Source organism: Mchenga conophoros, linkage group LG12 (genome assembly GCF_057382185.1).
Source record: "Mchenga conophoros isolate Kocher_MC1m ecotype Shallow Benthic linkage group LG12, M_conophoros_male_GT1.1, whole genome shotgun sequence".
NCBI lineage: Eukaryota > Metazoa > Chordata > Actinopteri > Cichliformes > Cichlidae > Mchenga > Mchenga conophoros.
The window spans coordinates 3,496,163-3,522,494 of record NC_140537.1 but is presented as its reverse complement, the minus strand read 5'-3'; the positions used below and the strand labels follow the sequence as shown (position 1 = coordinate 3,522,494).

Here is a 26,332-nt window from a genome sequence, read left to right as displayed (position 1 = left end):
TTGAATTGTCATTAACAGATAAGTGCCGCAATCTTCCAAAAGTTGAGTTATTTTCAAGTGAAGAACAAAAATCTGTGGACATTTTTACTCCAAGGACGTTGAGCGCTGTCAACGCTGAGATTCATAAGATTTATATGGAAAATAGCTGCTGGGAGCACCAAAAGCACTGCCTGTGAACACAGCCTCCTGGAAAGCTACAAGATGTTTTTTTGCAGTACATTTCAGATGAAAGCGTACTTCCTCTCTTTGATATTTGACATGTTTAAATGCAACTTAAAGAAAAATGGACGCCGCAGGAGGCTGACATATGGGAGTGTAATCCAAGCGGGCCAAATACCACAAGTTACAGATAATTAAACCGGTGCAGGGCTGATTAGAGGCAATAAGACAAGAAATTGGAGAATCATGGCCAGACAGAGCGTATCTGATTGTTTACATACCTTGAACTAAGAGAGAGAGAAAGAAGAAGTAAGGGAGAGAAGTGACTGCCATTTTATGTCGAGCTTTGAGGTGAGCAAGATAGAGATCAACTCCAGATGGCTGCAGTCAGAGGGCCCCGGGCTCCAGGGACACCATTGCCTCACAATCCATCGCTCACCCAGACACAGACACTCCATTACGCTGGTTCTGAACCGGAATTAAATCCCATCTCAAACATGATTGTCTTTCAACCTCTGCTCCATTGTGTTGACATTGGCCTCTGCCGGCTGAGGAAGCAGATACCTGGAGACTTGGGGCTGAATCATGGCTCAGCCTGCGTGGTCATAGAGGAAAAAGTTACTCAAAAGTGGGCTAAGAGGTAGATGACTGTGCAGTCTTTGAGTGTATTTGAACAATAGCTGCAGCATGGTGGACGCTCACAATCAGCTCTGACATGCTGAGTAATGTTCTGTTTATATGAGTTATATGAGTCTTAACTGAACTTGGCTACACATTATACCAGTTTAATTTTATTGAGGTTGTGTGAGTTCTAGCAATACTTCCACTTTATGTTGGTTGATCAATGAAAAGAGAGTTCAGCCTGGTATCACTCGGCTGTTTGATAGCTAGCATCTGTAACTCGTGACTGGGATAATAGTTTCGGTTGTGAAACAGCAAGACATCCAAATACTGTTACACAATCATACCGATCACATTTATATAGTCTATTAGACTGATTAAAACCATTAATTCTTTCTTTCTTTCTTTTGGTAGACACAACTTCATCAACTGCTCTTTAGCGTGGCACTGAGAAGTACTAATACTTGTTATATGTTACCCTCGTTTCATTGGGATTTTTAAGATACTCCCAGTGTATGAATGCATTTGTCCACATGTGTTGTAACACAGTTGCTGACTAACATGGTATAGAGCCATGTCTTAAATGGCTATCTGGTGGGAAAACAAGCATTTTCTTCACCTGTAGATCAAAGTGAAACTTTTTAGTGACTTGTAATGCTGATTATTCATGAAAATGTCAAGTTAAACAAAGCAAACAAACATATTCATTAACAGACCTGAAATGACTCAGTGCTGCATCTGGTGGATAAAATAAGCTACAGTATTGTTGCAATGCAACGTTTCCCAGAAGCCCACCGGCTGAACTGGATGATGCTTGTAATTTTCCAAATTGGACAATCGAAGAGGTTTTAATCATGTAATTACTTCGATTCTTCTGAGACTTAATTTGAGAGTTGAGACATTTGGTCAGAAAATCAAGATAACATGTGGCAAATAACTACATTCACACATGAGGAATGTAGTGAATGTACCAGCGATTCTGCCGTGTTTGGATTTTTGGGAGTTTCTCTCTCGAGTTGCAAAAAAAGGAGGAGAATGTTTAAATCAAGCGCACGATCTGGGTTAGTAGCACTAAAAAGAAGAACGTCATATTTTTCACTGAGATGAACTGACTGCGCCTGTGATTGCGCTCACACTACTGTGCTATTGTCGCGTTCAGTCAATCTTTCTGTATGCATGTTGCTTCTAGAATAGCGAACCAGTATTTGTCTTTAAAACCATTAAACCATTACTTTATATTCGATTATTTATTTTTCATTCGGAACGAGAGAAAAAAAATCATCCAACAATTCCAGATGTGCGCCTGATTTCGATGATGCGTGGATTACAGTGTAACGATAATAAGGCTGCAGCACATTGCTTCGATGGGTTTGCCTGAACTCACCACATCCTATACTAGACAGACACACAGACTGATAAATATTTATGCTTCTGATTATTCTGTGTGCATTATTAATTGTACGAAAACATCCCTCCAAGAGGATCTCATTAGGGTAGGAAATAAGTCAAAGCTAATAAAGCTCATAGTTGAAAAAGCACTTTTGAACATCATTCCCTATTTCCTCTCTTTATTCCGCCTGTGCTGAAGTTCATAAAATGCACTGTAAACGCATTCATTAGAATTAGTATTTCCTCAAACTGAGTTGACTGGAGAAATTGTGTGTGATTAAATATTAGCTTGAATATAATTAGCATTTATTAGCAAACTCTGCTATGGCAGATAATGAAAATCTTAATGAAATGCTTTGTTGAATTATGTGTCGGGGGTGGGGGTGTCGGAGGTTGATTTTTTTATATATTTTTAGAGTCAGCATGCCTGAGCTCACAGTACAACATACATTTTTTATATTAAGTGATAATGTCGACAGCTGCTGTAATTGTAACATCCGACTAGTGGGCCCCTTCGCTGAGGCAGTGTTTTGAATCTGTCTGCTCTGTACAGCAGCCTACAGTTAGTTTAATAGGCTCCTCAGTCTGGTAGAGCTATTACCAAATCCAACACAGACCATTAGGCTGCACGGGCTTAATTGCACATTAATTGGATAATTAGTCCTGCACTTTGTTTTTCTCCCATTTTCTCAAATCTTCTCCCTCATTTTGGCAAGCACTCGGTCATTTTGTAAATTTGCCTTTTGTCATTACGGTTTTCGGCGCAACGAGAAAATGCAGTTGTCGATGCCATCGTCACGTGACTGGCAATTTGCCGTGGGGAGCACTCGCTCCACAGGGGGGTGTGGAAGCCGAGGTTTAGAGGGTCGAGGGAGCGCTAGGCTGTCTTCCTCCATGTTGACCCACAATGCACGCTGTGTTTGCATCTCCGCCTGCACAGAAACCAGGAAGAGGCATGCATTGTTAAATAGGCAACAACTCTCTAGGTCCACGAGGTGCATTATTTATGAACGTTTAAAAGAGATTTTATTCATCCCTTCCTCACATTTCTATTCCATTATTGTTTGTGCTCCAGGTATGTGTCTCAGCACTCTCAGATTGCTGCCATTAAATCCAGGGATCCATCGGATGGAGTTATCAAAGTAAATGTTTGGCACATTTGATAGCGTTTGAAATATCCTCCTGTTATAAAGCTCTCCGGGGAGAAAGAGGGACAGGTCTTTCATGCAAATAGCCGGTTTTCTGATATCACATGCTGTCTAAATATCCACACTTATCTCAGCACTGTCAACAAATACACAGAGCACTTGCTTGATGTTCGGCTGGATGGGAAACGAAGAGAAGGCGCTCATCAGGCCAGACAGCACGTAATGAAATCATTATCTTAAATTTGCAAGCAATCGATCTAGCGAGTTCAAGGTGATTTTACTGACCAAATGGTAAACATGTGGATGGCAGATACTTAGAAAGCCAAAAATGTGGATGACGACATGTAAATTGATCTATTAATTTTGTAATTCAAAGCATATGAATGCAATTTTGCATTCGAGTAGATGGCGGGTGTGTTTTACTGTAAAATGACTTTGGGGAACAGGGAGGAAATGAGTAAGAAAAACAAAGGTAGTGATGAACTGTGAGCTGCTCTGCCTTAATGAGTACAGCGCTGGCGTCCTCTGCCAGACCCTGATAGGTCTCCTGATTAGACAAGTAAAGCTCTGTCCTTTATTATTCCCACAAGATGCAGCACTTGCTTTTGCCTCTGCACTAATAATAGCCATAAAGTGTGATCATTCCAAAGTGTTAAAACGCTCCCCATAAACATCGGTCTGTTTTCGTTTTGTTTATTATTCATCTCGTCCAATTACCATTCTAAAGGGGGAGTGTTTCTTGCCAGACGCTGAGGGAATAGCAGATTAAAAGGCAATGAGGAAACATCTGTGTCTTTGCTTTGCCACAAATCTGCATCTCATTCCTACCGCTGGCATTCAGATAGACAGCGCCTACAATGCAGGGAAAAAAGTAAAAATGCCAAGGTGCATAGGGCTAGCGAATAGAGAGAAGGGTTACCATAGAAACACATACCTCACATGGGTTTATGGGCTGCATCCTATCACATGCTATCAGGAATTACCATAAATCTTCTGGCAGCGAGGGCGGTGGTTAAGGTGCATCTCAGCAGTGAATGACAATGTGTTGATCCCCACATATCTGGAGAGATGCATTCAGCCTCTTTAAATCAAGAGGAAAATGGCATCAGATTTAGCTTGTGACAATAGAAAGATGGAGAGTGCCTCTAATGCATTTCCTTTCATGAGCCTGTGTGCAAACACATATTGAAAATCGCAAAGAAGATGCCGGCTGCTTTTCCTTTATATTCATGCCATTGTGGATGTGAGTGATTGCGAAATCAGAAACTTATTGGAAAGCATAATACGGCACAGAGACTTGTATTTATCCCCCATAATCTTTGACTTGGTGTCATCGTGCTTATTCCGTACAGTCACGGTGCGGCTGCCTGCACAGAGCCAAGGCTCGCACTGAGAATTGTGTCAGAGCTCAGTGGTACATCAGTGCAATTTCCACAAATGGCACCTTTCCCCAAGCTCCCATCCTCTCGACCTCTGGCGCTGAGTGACGACGCTGAGAGCATTATCAGATGTGTTTGAGCAGCTCCCGTCAGCACGACCCCGGTGGGCGGTACAGTTATCGAGTGACCTTTTCTGCATGGCTCCCTGATATTAACGCAAGCTCCCCGCCTTATTACCATGGGAACATTTCACAGAGTATTAGACTTAATAAATGACTTTTTTCCTCGGCTTCCGTCTCTCCTCCTCCTTCACCATTTTTCTCTCCATCCTCTGCTCCTGCTCCCCTCATCCTTCCTGCTCCTGAGCCGATAACCCGACCTCCCCAGGGGCCCGGCCTCCATAATCGCGTCAGTTCATGGCCCTCTTATTCCGCAGAATTGCTTAATTGGTATGTGTTCTACATAACTGTTGGAGTATTAGACTCACAAATGAAGGTTAGAACCTCAGTGCTTGTAATCGACTGAAAGAAATTGATTTGTGCTCAGCTGCCCTTCTGGGACGAGACTTTATGGTTCTCTGAAGAAATGAAGCTTTTATAATTGTGTGTTCTTTCCCCCGTCTTCTCTCCTCTGGTCTCTCTCTTTTTCTCATTTCCTCCCTGCTAACTGCTTTGTTGACATTCATCAAAAGGCACGATGCCAGCAGCTAAAAGGTGATATATCTGTCGTCCGTGTTACTGTGCATTGTGCGTACGTGACATAAAAGTGCTAAATGTGTGCTGTTTCTGATCGTGGTTTAAATACTGTGTCAGTGAATACGTGATCGTGCAGGCGTGAAGCGTCGTCATGCAGCATAAAAACTCATCACAGATCTCGCTGGGTTGTGTGATACTAAGATTTCAGATAAATAGCTCAGTTTAAGTGATTATGACTTTATTATGATCATGACTTTGTGGCTGAGTGGCCAGCAGGGTGGCGTGCATGAAATGCAATATAATGCTTATCAAATAAGGACATCATTTAGATTTTAGTCCAAAAGTGAACAAACACACAGTAAAAACGAAGGCCTGATTCTGCATTAAAAAGGGAACAGCCAAAGTAACTGTGGAAACTGTGTGGCAAAAGAAAAAGAGACAAGTTGTCGGAGGGGCCACAGGAGTCAACCATCCCAGGTTACTGAGAGCAGCACCTAGCAGCTGATTATTAGTTGCCACTGTCTGTGTTCTGTGTAATGCATGACAGCTCCCTCTGACTTAGGTGACCGGAGATTATTTCTGCCTGCTTTCCAGGTCGGCACACTCAGATGTGCTCGGTGCAGAGGTTTGCTCAATGCAAAATCACATTTCACGCTTGTGCTAATGTCACCCGGCAAGTGAAGAGGAGTGAGAACTGGCAGGTGGTGTTTACAAATGAGAACAGCCCGAACCACGAGCCACCCTGACACCAAATGCTGATTTGATTATGGAGTGGCATGTAAGAGTATATGAATGTATGTAGCAGACCAGGTGGCACATTAAAAGTAGATTAAGTGAAACAGATGAGCGTCACATGTTTTTTTTGTTTGTTTGTTTGTTTTGTTTTGGGGGGGGGTGTTTGTCCAAATGGATGTCTCATCCTGGAGCTTGATGAAGGATTTTAAAAACAAGGTGGTGGTTTGAGGGAAAGACTTAGTGTGTTTACTTGCGTTGGAATTATATTTAAAAGAGGAGAGCATGTTTGTTGCTTATTCTTCTTTGGGCTCATTCTTCCTTGTGAAGATGTTCTCTCTTTAGTGTCTTAGGTGATTCCTTCCCTTTAGGTGCTATCTGTTTGTACTGAGATAATTTCTGAGCTGAAAATGAGCACATTCACCAGCGCAGTACTTTGATGTATCTGCCCCTCAGTGACGTAAATTGCTCTTGAGTGCTTATAGCGTTTCATTATTACAGTAGGTTCGTATTAAGAACTGCAGTTCTTTGAAATTATAAATCTTGCAGAACTTTTCAGTTTGCTTCTAAAAAAATGATTTTTTTTAATATATTAGCTACCTCAAGAAAGTCACTTGTGAGTTACCATCTAACAAACTAAGAGGCAGAGGTTGCCACTGTCGGATCTTTTCTACAGTTACTAATCTGCAGACAACAGGAGCAGTTCCAGGCTGTACATCTACACCAAGGTTTAAAGTTTCCCCTACGTCAAGGATGAATAGAGTCCCCGGATCCAACAGGACAGCTGCAGCTGGACATTTTTAAGCCCCTCCTCTGGTAAAATATTTAATGTGCATCCATCCATAACTTTGTAAGTAATCCTGCTTACATGCAGACAAACAGACAAAGCAACGAAATCATAGACAAATCACAGAACCTCGACAAAACTCTGATATTTCGCTGGTTTCTTCATCTCAAAGCTCATCGAAATCTACCGTGAGGCTGCCAGAGAGGAAGGAAGAGCGTAGCTCTTTCATGTATCTGCACCAAAACAAGGTTTATGGGCTTGACACCGTTTCCACAGGATGTAACCCAACAAGCACATCATTTTATCACTGGAAAGCACTGCAATCAAGAAAACCAAATTTTTCCTACTAATACCACAGTTAGTCAGATCTAACCGACAGGATCTGCAAAGCTGAGCAGCTCCCCTGCACACCCCCACGACCACCCCCTAAGTTTGCTTGCCTGAGGGTGGTGCCCACAGGCGTGCTGTTGCTTTAGTGGCCTATGGGTAACTTTGATTGGACTGGAGCTGCATTTCTGTAGCTGTTGGCATGAAAGCTCTGCAGTTGGCTGGGGTTGTTTTTTATTTATTTTTATACAGAGGCTTAAACTTGTAGAAACAACACCATGTGAACTAATATTAATTTTTATTTGAGCTCTCAATAGCAAAGAGGATGAGGCAAGTCGGAACAAATCAGAAACGTACTTTTTGCTGTGGTTTATTTTATAGTCTGGAAAATAAAGACTTCTATCCTGAATCTTGTGCAACACATCCATAACATAATGTGTCGTTGCTCTCCTCAGCATAATCTTTTGACGCCACAGTAGCTGATTGTGAACCTGGATGACCCATAATTCTAACTATATGTGTGCAGTTCTTATTCTACAAATCTTGGCAATTGTTAGCAAATGCAAATTGAGCTTTGATGTCCTGTAGCAGCAGGCCCAAGCCAATCCCCTAATCAACCGTGTGTGATTTAACAGTGCATCCTAAGCATTAGTATTCCAGAGCAGGATCCCTCTTGGATCCAGGCTAGGATTATCCAAGCTCTTAACATCTCAGCTAAGCTGGTTAACACCTGTTTTTATTGACATCTGAACACCATCTTCTTTGGTTTTAAAAGATCTCCCCTTGCTCTCACCAGCAGGTTAGTCTCTCTTCTTCTTCCAGGCTACAACCCACTTAAATGACCATTTTTCCCAGCACAAGTGTTGGTAGCAGGCCAGCAGCAGTACTGAAGAGATTAGAAGTTAAATCACAACATTAACATTCTCACAAGCATCATAATTGCATTCCTTATTAGAAATACAGCTGCATTAAAGTGGAGTCACTCTGGTGTATGATATAAATAACATGACCACAGCTAAGTCTTGTGAGGTCAGAGGAGGGCTTTTTTTTTCCAAGTCCTAGTCTAGACATGAGCTACAATTTCAAGAATTCCCCATTTTACTGTACATTTTTGTTCAAATTCTTTAGAGTAATTTGACAGGGAAGAGGGGAAAACAGGCTCTCTTTACAAGTTTATTACTCTTAATATTTCCTCTGGGGCCCATGTTTGCCCCAGTGTAACTGATGTAATATTCCATTCAGGCACTGATAAAGCCTGGGGGATTCTACTTAGCAGCGGCTGTAAAGTCCCAAAGAAATCCTCACACTCCCGTGTGTGCCTCTGTCTGTTTTGCCAAGGTCAGCAGGGGAAACTTTGAAGAATGTCCCAGGATTTGTCTAAATCATAAAGTATGGATCCTCTTAAGCATCGCAGGCATTAGAGCTGAGCCCTATCAATGATTCCATTAACCTAAATTCCAAACCAGGCTTCACAACATGACCACATTAACCTCACGGATTTTACCAAGCTCTTGATCCCCGGCTATTTAAAAAGACTGGAATGAATGGTCACTCACAATTGTCTGACTAGCAGCTACGTTTCCTGCGCCAGAGAAGGAATTATCTCTAATATGACCCCATGTTTATCTTTGGCCACGTGTCCACACGTTTTGTGGTTGTTTTTCTCCAACCTTACGACTATAACAGAAACTGATTAGACAATAGCAGCGGTGCTGTGCGAGGAGAGTTGACAAGGACAGAATCCCAAGCAGCTGATTTTTACCTTTCCTAGATGAGCAATAATCATTTCAGGCTAACGGTGCAGGGGCAAGCAGAGAAGAGGAAGAAACAAATGTCTGCCTTCATTAGGACAAAGGGAGGGTGAGCAGAAGAGCGCCTGACAAGCCAGTAACGCCTCATTGTCCCTGATCTCAAGTTTCATAAATTTCCACGGCTCTCGTTAAAGGACATGTCGCTGCTGTCACCAGGCGCTAACTCGTTATCTCCTCAATGCCGTAAAATGCTGTAATTAACATTCAACAACTGTAACCGATCCAGCATTTCTCCTCTCTAGCCGCTAATTGCCACGCTATTGTGCTTGCACATAAGTGCCCCTTTTGTATGTGTGCTTGTGGGTACACATTGCTGCGGTTCATTTTTGATTGTAAATAGAGGTGAGAAAGCAGCTCGCCTGAGCTCGAAGCTGAACCGCGTTCGCTTTCCTTTCCTTGCGAGCTTTCTAATCATTAAGTTTATGCTTCAGTCAAAGATTTAGTGTTTCCAGAAAATTTTCACCGACATCTGGACATTTTAAATGCCTTCTGTGCAAGAGTGAAATTCAGGCTTTGCCAGCAGATGCTTTTTTAGTAGACTCGTCACGGGCAACACAGCGTGTATTTATTACTGTATTGGAGGACTATTGGTTGAAATCACAATTACTGTTATTACAAATTTCAAGGCGATGTCTGCTCTTGGTTGTGAGGATATGGAGTGTGCTATTATTTAAGGCAATTCATCATTCTCCTATTAGCCATGCATGAGTGACCCTGCTAAGTCATATTCTTCACTTCATCATATACAATCTTGTACGGCTGCTACACAAGATCACTCAGAGAGTGCTGACTGCTCTTAATGACATCGTTTTGCTTTCTAGGTTTCAGATTTTCATTCATAGCTTCTTGTAGGTCCCCAGCTGTTTGAGCTCTGTCTTAGACAGATTGGTATATGCTTTCCTTTCAGCCGCTCCTGTCTGAACTGACTGCGGCAGCCATCACAAGGCCTTATGAATAATTAGTCTAGGTCAACTGATACTCTCCAGCTCCAGACACCAATGTCATCTACTCTGCCAGCACCAGCCAAAAGCCAGATTAACTGTGTGCAGTTCTTCTCAATTGAGTCAGTTAAAGCTGATGCAGCTCTTGTTATTCAAAGGTAGCTGGCTAGATGTAAGTCGATACGGGGCAACCCCTTGAGGCCAAGCGTGGAACAGGAGAAGGGACGTCAAATTATTGGTGTCACGGGGGCCACTTTTAGAGGCTACTACGGTGGTCTGTCACAGATATACAATCACCTGGTGCTTTGTCTGTGCTGCTGGGCCTTGGTTTCATTCTCCGGGGATTATGGCGAATGCCAGGGTAAGATTTCCGAGAGCCAGGAAGGCCCCAGGGGGACAAACAAAACCAAATTGTTGCGTAGTGTTTCTTGTCCAGGTTTCGTGTTCAGGTCAGAGGAGAAGTAGTGCATGTGTCTGGGGATGGAGCGGTGCGTTCACAGAATAGGGCTAAAAGCTTCATTGTCAGACACACGGCGTACTCGTCTGTTATGCCGCTTCGTTTTTTCGAGAGGAAGTATCTCTTCAGGTTGTTATGACATCAAGTGCCTCCATAGCAGCATCAGAGCTTCTCCACAAAGTCTTTGTGACTCTTTTTGGGGGTTAAGCAACTTTATTCCAAACGGTACCCTTTATTTTTGACTTTTAGGAAAGTCTTTAATAGATCGTTTAGTAACCTGCTGCTGTGTAGTTACCAGTCTGGCTTTTTTTCATGTTTCTCCTCACAGATCAAGTTTTTTTCTGCTGTCCGAGGCTTGAAAACTAAACGTGTATTTCACAGAACTAACTTTCAGTTTGTGTGGAGCTGTGGCTTAACCCCATATATAGATAAGCTGCTCTTTTAGCAACTCATGGCACCCTTGTGGTTTCACATGTTTGCACAATAGGCACATAGGTTGTGGTTTTTCTCAAATTTTCACAACGGCTCACCACCAACGAAACTGCTATAGCTGCAGAGCTTAAACTCTCACTGCCTGCTCGGCCTCCTTCCTGTTACATTTCTGTGAAAACGCCGTCTTAAATTTAAAATTAATTAGTCATCAAACAGATGACATTTTAAAGATTTTAAAATGCATCTGAACTGTGTTCACCTTGCTGCGAGAGCTTGGGAAGAAACAGGATATATTTTTGGCGAAATAATAAACATGTTGAGTTGTTTGCCTAGTGCTAAAATGCTCCATACGTCTCTTCATTAGAAACAAGCTTTAAACTCAGGCCATGGAAGAACCTGACCTTCTTTTTATATTAGTGCAGCTATTAGTGTAATAACCTTAGGCTCAATAAAGTATCAATGTCAGCTGATGTTGGTAAAGACACAAACACATCCCTTCAGCTAAAGTCCTAAATTGTGTACTTAATGCTTCTATTGGCTCTAATTTGACCTATAATATCAACGAGACCAGCTGAAGTCTTAAATGTCTTGATTGGACATAGATCTGGAAAAAATTATCTCTGACTGTGATTAATTTTTCACACAGCAACAATACTGACATGCCACTTGAGTAAAAAGAAAAGAAAGAAAGTCCTTTCACAATCACCATGAACAAATGAGAATGAATTCTCCTCGAGGGTATGGGGGGAGAAGAAGATGGAAAGTATAAATGAGGCAAAGTATCATCATATGGCATTTTTTTATTAGATTGTTAAAGATAGATCTAATTTTAATTTGGGCTAATGCGAGGAACACTATCAGCCATTGACCAAGGGTGTCTTATGACTTACTTGACGTACTTTGCTCAGCAGTCTTGTGCTTTTACTCTGAACTTAAATGCAGACAGTGGGTCGTGCACAGGGACATGGTAATTTTAAGAGCTCTCGCACTCCCTGCTCAGTTCATGAACTTCAAAACCCCTCCTCTATCCTACAGTTCAGCTCCTGGAAGTAGTGCTATATTAGTATCTCCCAGAAAGCGTCGAGCAAGTCTGCTGCTTCTGTTTACAGCCTGTTCAATCACTCCGAGTACTAGTGGCATACTGATTTTCTTGGAAACACCAAATGCCACAGCCCATCCTGGCTTCTCGCTAGTAAGGTATTTATCATATGAAAATTTGGAACTGTCTGACTCGCGCGTTTTACTAGCCTTGTCCTGGAGCTGGGACTGATAAAATGTTGTAATATATGTACTGCAGTCAAAATGGAACATAAAAGTATCCCTGAATACTGTGAGATTTACACTCTGTCACAGGGAAGCGGTTACTTTTATGACGCTGTTGCACTGAACATAACTTTTGTAAAAATGGGTCATTTGTTTTTTATTTGTTTTGCTTTTTGTTTTTTGTTGTGTGCTTCAAGTAAGAGTCTAGACTAAAAGAAAAGCGACTCAAGTGTTGGTTTATTTTTTAGCATATGTAGTGTACTGTCTCCTCATATTGTGTATTTTATAACTCTATATAGTTCCAGTCTGTGTGTCTATGTGTGTCCTGTTCTTATGTGTATCCACTGGGGACCTCAAACCTTAGCCCAGGCTAAGAGCTGGTTTTCTGCCAGTTTTTCTGCAAGGCTACGAGAAAATTATCTGAGCTGTGTGGTTGCTCGTGGCACCCTAATGTAACATTAAGCAGGTTGACCAAGCTCATGCAAGATTGATGTCTTTAAGGCTGCACTTTGCATCTGTGACACTGACAGTAGGCTCTCGATCCCAAGGTCATAGGTCACATGACATCTTCATTACGTGACATAGATGCAGCCCATTCACCTAGTCTTCACAGACTGGAGGTTTCTGAAACATCTAGTGCAACTATTTAGAACTGCACGTTTACAGTGTTTGCTACCAACGTTATTAAAGTTAACATCACATTCATACAACAGACAACTTGTTGGGCACCGAATGTCAGCAGGCTTTTAATCATGTCGCCTCTGTCCTCGGCTCTTTCAGTTTGCGCTCTTTTTCCAGTCTCTGGCTTCCTGTGACTTGTCTATTTACCCAACATCTCCCTCAGCAATGAGGAGCATTTGCTCATCAGCCATATTTAAAGTGCACGCAGGATTAACTCAGCTGAAGACTTAACGCACATGCACAGTCACCCCATGCTCAGTTTGCTGTTTCCAGGCCGCAGATCGGCAAACGGCTCTGTTAGGCTTTCCTCTCTCTTATTCAATGTCGCTCTGGGCTACCCAGGCCTCTACCTCCTCCTCCCTCGTCCTCATTTCGCCTGAATTAATTGAGTTCTCATTTTTGTGAGAAAGCTCACAGGAGAGCTGTGTGAGAAGAGAGAGAGGAGTGATAGAAAGAATAAGATAGACACAGGAAGATCAGTGGTAGTAGCCTAGAGGGCATAACTCTCCCAGAGGTAGGCAGTCACCACTTCCTGGGGATGAAGGAGTCCCTCCACAGTGACTTATATCTTTATCCTCTCAGCACTCATCGCTCGGCGCTTATGGGAAACGACCCGTAGGCTAGTGGTAAGGGTCAGGCAGATGGGCCACTTCAACCCTTCTGACTCAAGGGAGATTTCCACCTAATTTAAGCTCTTTGTGTCTGTGACATTAAGAGAAAGGCAGGTTAAATGGTTTCTGATGAAATAATAAAAATACAGGTGTGTGCGCGTGTGTAAGATATACCTGGATTTTTATCATCATCATATAGTCAAGCTGTAATCCTGTAGCTCTTCTAGATACAGACAGACAAACTGGTAATGGCTAAATAACCGAACATAGTAGTGGTGGACAAGCAGAGGAAAAGTAGTGATAGATGCAGCTATACAGAGTGATCAGGAAGAAGGAACAGGAGGGTGAAGGCAACAGTGGTCCCAGTGGTAATCGGAGCATTCGGGCGGGTGACCCCCAAACTGGGCGAGTGGCTCCAGCAGATCCAGGAATTATATCCTACATCTCTGTCCAGAGGTGCAGTTCCAGGACCAGCAAAGATACTGCACTCCCAGGCCTCTGACAGAGGACCTGAGCTTGAAGGATAAATACCACCTGCAGGGCGAATGGGGAACTGAACATAGCAAGCTCACAAACAACCACATTAACAGAAACAGAAACCAAATGAGAAAAATCTGCTGTAGCATAAGTGAATGTAAATTTTAAAAGGTAACATCCTAAGCCAACATTGAAAATGATATGCAGTGTTTCCACAAAATAAAAAGTGCATAAAGCACCAAATATGTGACCCAACACATGTTACTAGTATAGAAGTGACGCCCAAACATGACTTTACAGTGTATTTGTGCCTTTTCTTGTACTCGTTACAAATACTCAGAATGGAAATAGCAGACGTCACGTGATATGCTCTCATTAACTCCAAACCATTGCAACTTCTTCCTTTGCAATATTCTTACATGGACTGACAACTTAGGTTGCTCTAAGTTGAGATAAACACTTGTCGAGCTGTTACAGCCAATCGCCCGCCTCTATTCCTCAATGTCACTGCCTTAGCACTCAATAATTCAAAGCTTGGTGGTAATGAGCTCCCCGTAGGCCCTGTCCCCAAGGATCCTCCCCACTGTGCCTCCACTGTAATGTAGTTATATCTCATGTCAGCCTTCAAATCAATTACATTTCTATCTGATGGCTATGTAATTGCGCCTGATTGAGTTTTTGGCACGCCAGCCAAGTGTGTGGCTCCCAAACTCAAGCCAGTCAAAACAGGAAGCTTCATCAAATGAAACTGTATTTCATCCTGATTGAGGCTGCTCGCATGATAAGCACAGCTGTAATTATGATAATAATAACAATAGCAATCTGTGTTTTCTCATCTTTGTTGTTTTTTCCCCCCTTGCTCTCCAGATGATTTTTTTGCCCCAAGGACAACGAGCAGTGTTTACTTTACTCAAGATGCAAAGCCTGATTTGATTGTTGGTAGCATGCGCAATTTAGTAGATTAAATGCAAAACATAATGCTTTTGTATAAATCTAAGTGTGTTTGAGTTTCACTTTGTTATAATGCAGCAGGAATTTTCTGCTGGACTTCACACCCACACAGTGCCTAATGATTTCTGCATGTTGCTTAGATATTAATGTCAGATATACAAGTGTGGAACTGCCAGCGGAGATCTGCTGGCTTAGTGCTGCATAATGCCAAGAAATGAGAAGTCGACTTTTGTCTGGAGCAACTAACTGACGCTGAGCTCATTCTATTGACCCAGACTGGATGGATTGACAGATGACTGGATCGTCAGCAGACAAATGACGAAGAAGATGAATGGATAGATGGATGGATGGATAATGGGTGGAGGGATGAATGAATGAAAGAAAGCATGAATGGACATACAGATGAATGGCAGGTTGAATGAGTAGACAAATGTACCCATGGATGGATGGACGACTGGACATTCAGATGGATAGGTGGATCAACACAATACATGCCTGGGTGGACGGAGGGATTCTCTAATGGAGTAGTAGTGAGATAGATGAGAGGGAGGATGCTGTGGTTAGGTGCATCAGCAACTAAATAGTGATGAATAGTGGTCGCTGTCAGCAGCACTAAGTATAACAGACATAGTAAAGCAGCCTGGCTCATCCATAATCAGCAGACCCAGATGATTGTCTTCATGCCAGAAGAGAACGCACAAAGAGTATCTACCAATCTGTCTTTTTATCCTCACTTCATCATCCCTTTACTTTATATATACCCGCTTACTCTTGGTGCTCTTGCCCTTTAAATGTCTTCATTTATATGATTATCTTGTCATTTCTCTTTTTAAGGCCTTGCAGCTCTCCTTCTTTCTTGCTGTCTGTCTGTCTGTCTGTCTCACTCGCCCCAGCACCGTCTTTTGTGTTAACAGCCTTCTCTTTTTTTGCAGTGGGGGAGCCACTGGGTGCACATCTACAATCTTGCCTTTCATTTCATGGCTTCTGGAAATGGATGTTTTACTGCCTTCATTAAGGCATGCAGCAGTCAGCGCTGTGTTTTCCCTCTGAAGTTTAGCTCCATGAACCTCACCATTAGAGGACATTATGGCCCCAGATTTCAGGGCACAGTGGAACACTGTATAATTTGATTAGTGTTATTAATCAAGTGGAATACCGCTCCTTTCGCCCCCATCTCACTAACCGCCCCCACTCCCAGCCGCAGCCCCCTCCTTTTTGCCATTTCACTTCTGCGTTCAGACCCGTCAGATGTTCTCTTCCCTCTTCCTCCTCCCCTTATTCATACGCTTCTCTGTCACCTGCACAGCACGCATGCACTGAAATTGACAAAAGGCCGTACACCTTCCCTTTTAAAAACAGTGATTTACCACTTCCCACCCTCCAACCAGACCCTCTTCCCCAGCCTACACCGAGTTCTACCCCCCCCCTTCGCCCAGGACATAAATCAATTGAGATGAAAGTTCCATAATTGTGCTTGCTGGGAGGGATTTGAGCAAAATTGCACTATGAATTTTTTAAAGGGAATTTTTACTAGCTGTTCAGCAAGACTTGGGCGGCGAAGGAAGGTGAGGCCATGAGGATTTATGGGCCTGGATTCTTCATTACTGAAGTAATTTTCCTGCAAATGATAGTGCAGCACCCTGGAGGGGGGAGTGCTGCCCGCCAGGGAGAGTACAAACCTGCTTAATCTCTCGTGGAGAGAGCAGCTCAGAGCACTAATATCATCTGTAAGGGACTGGGGATCCATTTGTTCACATCTAAGCCACAGCCAGTGAATTTGTGATTCATATTAATTGATTGCTCAGATTTGTTCCAAGAGTAGCTACAAGTTGATTTCATTACCAGGACGAGTTTTTGTTAAAACTGCTGGGGAACGCGCTTTTGAAGATGAACTGTTTTCATAAAATGTGTGTCTTTCTGTGGTTGAGTCACTGGTGTCTTTCTGAGTGTATATCCATCCTCATGCCGATGAAGACCTGCTTTGCTAAGCTGTTGTGTTGTTGCTTTAGCACAGGTCCACCTTTCTCTCTGCATTTGGCCTTTCCTCCCTCCTCATTTTAACCTTTCTCAGTCCAACATGGCTGACGCTCTGTCTCCATCTCTTTAGGTGCAGCATGCAGCAGTGGCCCTCCTCAAGGTTAGTGCGTCCATGATGCCAGGTCTCATTCTGTATACTGCCTGCTGTCCATTCAATTTTACAGCTCAGTAGCTTGAGAAGCAGGGGGGGCTAAATCTGCTGCAAGAAGGAGAAAGAGAGGGAGGGGAGGAAGGGAGAAACCAAATTATTGTGCATCCTGTCACCAAGTGAAGTGTATCTCATTCCAGGCACACTAACAACTCAAGACAATTAGTCACTTCTCGCTAGGCTAGACCTGAGACTCACTTGATGGTCAAAAAGAGACAGGGCATAGAGGACCCTCTACTATGGCGAAGCACTGCAGCTGCATTCAGTGGAAAGGGCAGCAAGTTAGAGATAAATTGAGCCTGCTGCAGCATTTGTTTCAGCACTGAGAAAGAATTAAATTAAAGGAACATGGTTCCGGGATAAGTCATGAAGATCTGTACAAAGACCTGCACCTTAAAAATGTCTCTGATCCACAGTAATCTCTATCGGTAGCATCCGTCTGGGCTTTTCTGAGCCATTCAGTAGGATAAACTTAGTAATGTCAGTTATATACCACCTTCACTCCATCTAAAGTAGTTTGAGGCCAAAGATGAGGCCTGCCACCACATGCTCCTGAACAAAAGTGAAGCATGACTAAGGTGGGTGGTGCGTGGAAGATCAGCAAGTGGAATGAGAGAAAAGTTTGTCCTGGGCCCTCTGGAGAGATGCAGCGTGACCAATTGAGGTGAAGGGGATGAATGAGGCCATTCACTGGGCCTAATGAAAGAGCTCCTGCTGGGTCTTGAATGTGGGTGGGCCCATCTGCACCACATAGGCGTGCTCAAACCAGTGACCTCGAAAATTACCCAGGAAAGCACTTTGGGACAGTCACCCCAGCAACAGGCCGAGGTCTGCATGGTAACCAGGCGCTTCAATCAGCGCCTGGCAGCTTCTTGAACAGCGCGAGTTTTCCTTCTGTTCTGAAAGAAGTCCGTGTGAAATCAACTCCAAGGGACATCCTCCGTTTCTTTTTAAAGGGGAGATGCCAGTGATTGTCCCATGTGAAAACTTTTCTGCGAGGTGTGGAATGCAGCCCTCAGGAGTTTTCCTTTTAAGACACAAAGCACTGTTTGTCTTAGGCGGCACATATACATATGTAGCTGAGTGTTTGTGCAGTTCTGTACACAGTATTTAATTAGGCTTCCTCAAATGCACAGTAACAGGTTTTGCGAGGCTTTGAAACAGTTCTGATTACAAAGATATAGATCAGGAAAAGCGATTCCCTCAAGACTCCTGGGAGTGGACATTAAGTTTACAAAGCATCTTTAAGTATCTGGTTCATGGGGCTTCATCTGTCTTATTTGGTTTAATATATTCAGTCTTGATGAGCCAAAGGCATGCAGGTCATTGAAGTTTCATTCCTGTCTCCGTTTCCTCATGGAACTTTTGACAGCGTGAAATGACAATCCGCCCCTGCATGCATCTGCCACGTCAAAAAGTAATGAGATTGTGCTGCTGGAAATATCACTACAAAGCATCAGGCCTGCACTTGGGTCTGACTGCACCTTCAAACAGCGCTGCCTGCCAGCTCGCCTGCCTCGCCTGCCTGCTGCAAAAGAAATGAACAAAAACAATCAGAATCAGAGACAGAGAAACGGCAAGGGAAGCTCCCCATGCTGAGACAAACGAACACGCCAGGGCCTTTCATCCTGAGAGTGATTAGCCATCCGAACCGTTTTAAAATCCTGCTTTGAGTGTGTTCCTCAAACGAAAGAGCTCCATTGAGGAGTGGTAGTGAGATGTTTCTGGCTGGGAAGCGCCAGTGATCTAGCCTCTAATTGTGGCGTCGCTGACAAGGCTGGTGTGGCTGGGAGCTTTTAAAGCGAGGCTTTTTGCTACGCTCTTGTTCCCTTCCTGTCAGATCCGCCACCAAAGGCACCAGGAAACAAAAGGGCCCCTCAGATTCTGCTCTTACATTCATCTGCCTATCGCTTTGTGCATAAATACAGACCTAATTTAACACATTAATAGTCCCTGATGCTAGTTTAATGTGACCAAAACTACATTATTTCCTGTAAATGCGTTGTCTGGTTACAGATGCAAATGTAAGTTGGTTTTCACACTGTAATTCCTGTCTAATAATTTTTTTTGTAGCTTTCATGTTTTCCGTGTTATTACTGATCGAATTCTGAGCTTCAAAGACGATACTGACACATTGGCAATAGTTTAGTTCTGCAGCACAGAAGGAACAAAGACGTGTTCAAGGTCTTTGAGCAGCATTCAGCAGAGCTGGTAGGAGCTTATTTGGCATAGAAAACTTTTCGTATTCTCGATAGTCTTCAGAAGTCAGATTGTCAAAGGTTTGAGGTATGGCAGAGAAGCAGTTTGACAAATGAAAGAAACAGCGATGCTAGGAAGAGAACACAAGGGGAGCGTGGGTTAGGGAAAAAATAGGAAAGGATTTAAACCCCGGCTCATAAAAATCAGTATTATAACAACATTAATTGATGCTGCTGAGTACCATATGTGACGCCATATGGAATAGCTGCCCCAGAGGCCTGCTATAATAGACAGCCTGCAGTGGTGCACACAACTTGGCACATTTACAAACAAGGGACGTCCCATTAATATCAAACACACAGACTGAGCAAGAGACAGTGAGAGAGGGAGTGAGAGGGCATAGGAGGGAGGGAGGGAGGGAGAAAATAAGCAGAGGGAACCGATTTAGTTCATGTTTTATTTGGTTGCCATCTTTAGACCTTTTGTTTTTGCTCATCTCATGTTATCTTTTTTTTTTTTTCAAATGAAGACATGTATTATATGTATATATAAATATGCATGTTCAAACCCAGCCTCTCTAATCTCACTGCTCCTTAATTACAGTAATAAATTGCCCCTCCCTTTTGGGTTGATCACATCACCCTCTGTCCGCCCAACGGCCACTCCCACCGCAGATGCCCAGTGTTCCTTTCATCATACACACACAGACACACACATTAGCAGATGAGGTGATGTATGGCACCTCGACAAAGGTGGCGTTAGAAATCTCTGTTTAACCTCCAATCTTGAAGCTGTTATTTACTGCTGGCTTAAGATGAGTTTCCGGTCCTTGTTCCTCGCAGCACTGATCCCGACATAGATTGTGTTTATGTAATGACAGTTAGAAATGTATTTAAAACAACAGTAATGAACAGAAAATTCATGTTGGAGTTTTGAGATTCACAGCTTTTTATTTAGTTTCCTGTTATAGCGAAAATCTGCCAAGTGCAGTTCATGCATTCATACATTTTCATAGCTGAAAGTACACAACTAATCAGCTGATTCTTACTTTCTCGTTCTGCCAACTTTAGACATCACATTCTCCTAGTTCTCTAAATTATAATTTGATCACTTGTTAACCCCAAAAATGTCCAATTAACAAAGATATTAGACCAAAATCATCCCATTTAAAATGGCGAGAGTTAAAGATTTGCGAAAGAAATTATTACTGCTAAATAACAGTTTTAGCACATGTAAAGCACAAAACAACGTAAATTACAAAATTGCAACAAAACATTTGGGCAGTGAGGTGGCTAAAACTGCAGTTGAAGCTTTTATCCCACAAATCTGTGCAAATGTAATAGCATCATTACTCCTTTGTATGCCAGGGGCATCTGCAGACAGACATGCATCCAGCTACGTATAGCCTGGATGCACATCCATCCTTTATATGCAAGGCTCTTCTGACTCTTCTGACATGCCCAGAGCATGTAGGGAGAGAGAGAGATCCTTATGAAACTGAGTTGTCAGCCATTCTGTTGACTTTCATAGAATGTGAGGCGAAACAAGAATAGCGTACAGCTGTTTCCTCCCTGACACAGAGGGAGGCAGATGAAGAGCAAAAGAGGGGAAAAGAGAAAGAGGGAGGGAGGGAGGAAGAGAGAGCTCTCCGCTCTGTGATGTGCACTGATGTAGCTGGAGCTCTAGGTCAAACGCTGCCAGTGTTTTGTGTTCATCTTCGTCTCGTCTCCCCAGTGCTCCTCTAAATTATTCACAGCCTGAAGTGTGCAATGTGGCTGCCTCCTTCTTTCCTCTCTCCTCCTCCAGTCTAGATTCCTCTGTCTTACTTTTTTCTGTTTCCCTTTCTTTCTTTCTCATGTGACAGCTTGTTTCAAAATCCCCCCTCCCCAACCCGTCCCGCATCCACTCATCTACCATCACCCAACCATCTTTTATTAGTGACTCCATCTCTCGCACTTCTCCTTTCATCCTGGCTTTCTTGCTTGATTCTCCAGACTAGACTCAGTCATCCCTTTTTTACGTGGGTAGGCTGCCAGCTGTTAGTATCAACTCCTTAGCTGGTAGCTCCTGCTCTCACTCGACATCTTTCTGCCTCCCTCACATCGATCTCGTAGGATCTTAGATGCACTGGTCGGGTTGACAGCGAGTTCTCCCCCGTCTGATTTTCTTTATCTGAGTGACTCGTGAGAGAAAGTGCACGCTGAATCCTCAGACCAGTCTGTATCTCAAATTAAACATGTGCCTGTTAATCATTAAGCTTTTAAGAGACTACCTGTCCTGTAAACAAGAAAGAAAGTAACCGAGGCAAAAAAATCAATGACATGGCAGGGTTAGGGTCACGCAGTTGTCGTCCATCAGAGTTTTTAGTATTTCGTCCTTTATTGTCTGTGGGCGTGTCAGAATATAGCAGGCATTGTGGAAAAATAACACTGTTTTAATTGGCTGCATTATCAGATTTTATCCATACTGCAAAAGCCCAAGGGCAATGCACACACAGTACATCTGTCTGCAAGTGGGAGATATTGTAACACATTATTATTGCGAGGTTAACAAGGAAGATGCAAGCACTGGTATCAGATCCTGTCTGGACAGCAGGGGTTGGAGGATGAAGTGTGCCCCTCGTGGCTACCTGAGGAGAGAGCAGAGCAAAGAAAGTAGTTGAATCTAGTTCCAGCTCTTGCCACAGGACACTCATTTGTAATTCTGTACCCTGCCTATAACGTTTGATCATTGCAGAGGGGGGGACGGGACGTAAGGGAGCTGAAGGTTTCGCCCTCGCTCTTTGGCCTCCCCCCCTCCCGCCGAACCCTTTACCCGCCCTCTTGCATTTGCTGTCACCCAGTATGAATGCCCCCTCTGGCCCGATGACAAGTCTAGCGTGAAATGCTTGGCTGCCCCCTGAAATTAGCAGTAGAGCCCCCCGGCGGCACATGCTTCTCATGACCAGCACACAGTGGGCTGCCGCCAGATTCTTTTCATTATGGCTGTGGCCTGCCAGCCCCCTGACTCTACCTCCTTCTGCCTCTTCCTCCATCCCACCCTCCCTCTCCTCCTCCTTCCCCCTGTGTGTCAGCCAGAGCTCAGTAAACAGCATCTGTAGTGCTCATCACATTACTGTCGTAGAGAGGAGACGGAGAGAGTGAGAGCCAAGTTCTCTGTGGGGATTGCTGTTATGCCTGTGTATCAAAGTGTCCGCATGCATATAAGTATTTGCATGCGTGTAGTATTTTATTTCATGCGAACATCCACAGTAGCTCATATGTATATGCACATATATTGTGTGCTCATGTCTCTGTTGGCTTCACAGGATTAGCAAAGGAGAGAGAGTTAGTAGCAGTAGTACAGAGCGAGAAAGAGTCAGAGAGAAGGGGGGTAGCAGTACAGAGCAATGCCTGGAGGCTCAATCTGTTCCTCACTGAGCTATATCAGTGTTAGAGACGGCGGCTCGGGCCGCGGGGAAGCCTCCACTCGCTCCATCAAACTGTCAGCCAGCCAACGGAGCTGCACAGGGAGACTCTCAGCTGCCCCCAGGGCCAGTTCAAGTCAACATCCCATTTCCTTGCCTCCTCGCCTAATTTCTCCTACGCCCCGACTTAAATTTCCAATGCCCAGTGTCTGCCGCTGCAGCTCAGCAGCAACAGGCCCAGGGCCATGTCAGAACTCTGGGAGGTACCGAGCGTTGCGCGTGTGTGTCTGTGCACGCTAATTTCTGAAGGCAAGATAGCACTAGCTGCAGTCAGCAGAGAGGAGAAGGAGCTGCAGGGGCCCCATGAAAGACAAAAAAATAAAGAAATAAGTAGAAAAAATAAAATATAAATCAGTGTTTTATTTTTCTCTCTCGTTCTCCCTTACCTGTATGCCCATTTTTCTTCTTCAGCTATATTCATAACACAGTTGTGTATTCCCTGTCCCATCAGATTTCTGGCAGTTTCCTTTTTCTCTCTGAGCTGAATAAATGCTCCCTGTTCTCTCATACATCTGCCATTACTGTCTGTTTTCCCGTTGCCAAACTACTCCAAGGATCACACCAGCAGCCCAGCCAGCTCTGTCCCTCCCTCAGGGTTATCCTGAAAGCATGGGGAGCAAGGCAGTCCTCTAATTTAGTGAAAGGAGGCGGGTTATCATCGTCAATCTGTCCACCCCCCCCCCCCCACCCCCCCCATCTCCTTCTTGCTCGTTGACCTCACCAAATACCTTTCATAGAATTGAAACAGAGAGCGTCCAGGTCTCAGTGCTGTTTACGTGGACTCTGGGTAATGTTAAAGTCTGCTTAGTGTGGTCCCGGGCAAGAACTATATCTTTCCTCACCTCAGCTTGATTTACATGGCCTCTACTGGCTCTTTACTCGAGTGTGTCAGTTCTAAAGCAGAGACCACGGTGTGTCTGGCTAATGCAAAGAGCATTTTCTCCAACCCTGTCTTCTTCAATCCCCCTTCACTATCACTCTCTCTCTCTCTGCCCTCTCTCAATGGGCCTCTGTGAAAGGAGGTTTTGCTGAAGTCCTCTCTTGTTTGCACAGCCAATTCCAATGTCCCAAGCTCAAATATGGTTTTGCGTGAGAGCCTGTCTAGGTCTGCTGGTCGATATCATTTCTGCCCAGTAGAGCTTTTTCTCTCAATCTTATTCCCCGCGGACCCTACATCTTCACTGAGATCAATACTTTCCTAATCCAGAGCTCTAAGGCTGACCCTGGGTAATCAGCTGACTTCCCATGCTGCCTGCTGAGGAGGTCAGGGGTCAAAAGGCTGTATAGATTTGATCCTGTGATCAAATCGCTTTGCTCGGTGGTGCTTTCAGATACAGCTATTAGGGTCAAGATAAATTGCTTGATTTTTCCCTCTCCCTGGTTGTGAAAGTTAAATGCAGTGGTGTGTTTTTGCTATGAATAGCATTAATGCACCAGACTCCCGAAGCTTTTTACCCCATTTAGTTTCAGCATAGATACAAAATTATTAGGTTTATCTGATCATCCAAAGATATGAAATGAGTAATTGATTTTTTTTTTTACTATTTAAAGGTTTTTTGAACACACTTGCATGATTACATATATATGTAACCAGACACCATCACAATGGCCATGTATCATTTACTCTACCGTTATATATATAAACATTCTATAGTGTTGTGCTTTGGTTCAGCCTGGTGCTTCACCACTCATCCATAGCTCTCATCGTCTGGAGCACAGGCCAAGTGCCTGGCCTGGAATTGCCAGTTCCCTTTCATTAAGCTTTTCCAGTAACAGGACAAGCAGTTGTTTGGTTAAAGATTGCATCTGCATCCATCCATCTTCAGCCCACTCTTTGCCCGACTGCTGACCTTCCCCACACTAGGGCTCCATCAGGCCCTAGTTCACCTTGGATTCAGTCTCTAACCCTGATTTGTTTTGATAAGCACTATGGAGGATGGCATTGTCCAGCTCTTCCAGGCAGATAGTATCATGAACGCAATCAAATCTGAACTCTCCACTGAGTCATGACAAAGGGTTAGCACATAAGAACATGCAACTAAAATGTCCTGCTGATAAATTATGAAAGATGAGTTGAAGTTAAGCTTTGCCGCAGGGCCAGTGAGACTTTCAGATCTCCTGCTGATGTTTCAGCCCAAGCAGGGGGTCCCCCGGTGGACTTGAGGCTTTGCATCCAGACCCCGTCAGAATGGTCATGACGCCTACGCTCCCACACCTCATCCCAGTATCTGCAGGAGGGAAATTGCAGGAGAAAATTGGTGTTGTTCCACCAGTATTCGACACCGCTTCCGTCCGCGACCATCTAAATGGACCATTACCTCCTCTGTGTGCTCTCACTCCAGGAGATCCGGGTTTGTTAGAGGTCTTCTTTTAGAATCAGGGGTATCTCAGTATATGTGCCTGGAGAAATGTCTTATAAATTGAAGCCATTTCTTCCACCGCTGTAGACTTTTGCATCGCGGACACTTTAACTTTATACATTTGGATAAAACATCAAGAAAAGCAGATGCTCTTTCGCTGCTGTCATGATGCAGCGCCCATCTCCCCGTCAGTTAATGTTGTTTTGGGCCTGAATGGAACACAACTGGTTGCTTATCAGGAGTTAATTTTGCTTTAATCCAGTTCCTCGTCGTGCCATTGCATCTACAGTTATTAGATATGACTGTAATTTAGCAGAAACACACCTTACAGTGACTTTGAAAAATTACAGCCAATCAAGCTTTTATCACGAATAGTATTATCAAAGCACTGACGCTTTTATGCTCTCCTCTTCTGCTTTTATTCATTTTATTTACTGCTTTATTTATTTTGAGAAGGAACTGACAGTGGCACTTTAATGCCAGCAGCTCTCTCCTGCTCTCTCTCTTTTTTTCAACATTTCTTGCAGCAAGCACAGGCTTGTGATCAGTATTCAGGAAGACAGTTGTTGACGCCATGCCAGCATTTGCATTGCTGGGCAAGTTCCTCTTCTGTTCCTCTTTCTATCTCTGAGGCAGAATTCATGGCAGACTGTCCTCCGAGTGTGACAAGTGGAACTGTGTGATTAATTTGGCCAGTCGTTTTAATGTGCTCCGGGATGCGCAACGCTTATTGTCTTCCCCTTGCACGTCTATCAGAATCTGCCAGAGAAATGTCCAGGAGAATCGAGACATCCATCCCTCTCTTTCTGTTTTTTTCCCCCTCCCTCACGCTACTTTCTTTCTCAGCCCTGCCTCATTTCAGGGCTGAGCTACAGGGTCGTCATGGGGGCTAGCCCAGGTCGAGGCCTGGCTCCAGCCAGGGCCGCTGGCGGAATAAATCTCCTGTCTCTGAAGTGTTGAAAGCTGTGTAAATGTCAAACGCGTTCGTCTGATGTGCTGGCTGAGGGGAGGAGGGGTTGGAGAGGAGGTGGAAAGCTGGGAGGGAGGGTTTGTGGATGAGCCATCCACTGATTCTGGTCCCCCGTTGCCCTTCGTAGCTGGCGGTTGCCAGGTGCAGATGTTGCTGCTTGCTCCATGCCTCTGAAGAACTAGCCTTTTTTTTTTTTTTTTTTTTTGAGGTGGGGGGCGGAGGGGGGGCGGGGGGTACTGCAAGAGACAGAAACCACCAGGGGCTTGGCTCCTGTCAGGCAGCTTAGTGAGC

The 26,332-nt window shown here is 43.9% G+C and overlaps 1 protein-coding gene across 9 annotated transcripts in view; it reads left to right on the top strand.

Annotated features, from left to right (window-relative positions):
- The window catches only part of fbrsl1 (fibrosin-like 1), a 288,815-nt gene that overhangs the window by 170,185 nt on the left and 92,298 nt on the right, over positions 1-26,332 (top strand). For 7 of the 9 annotated variants that reach the window (XM_085293337.1, XM_085293335.1, XM_085293341.1 and 4 more), the window contains exon 5: positions 16,969-16,998. The exons of the other annotated variants lie outside the window; for them this stretch is intronic. In XM_085293337.1, coding sequence (XP_085149463.1) covers positions 16,969-16,998 — 30 coding nt within the window. The remainder of the gene's footprint in view (positions 1-16,968; positions 16,999-26,332) is intronic. 9 annotated transcript variants of the gene reach the window in all.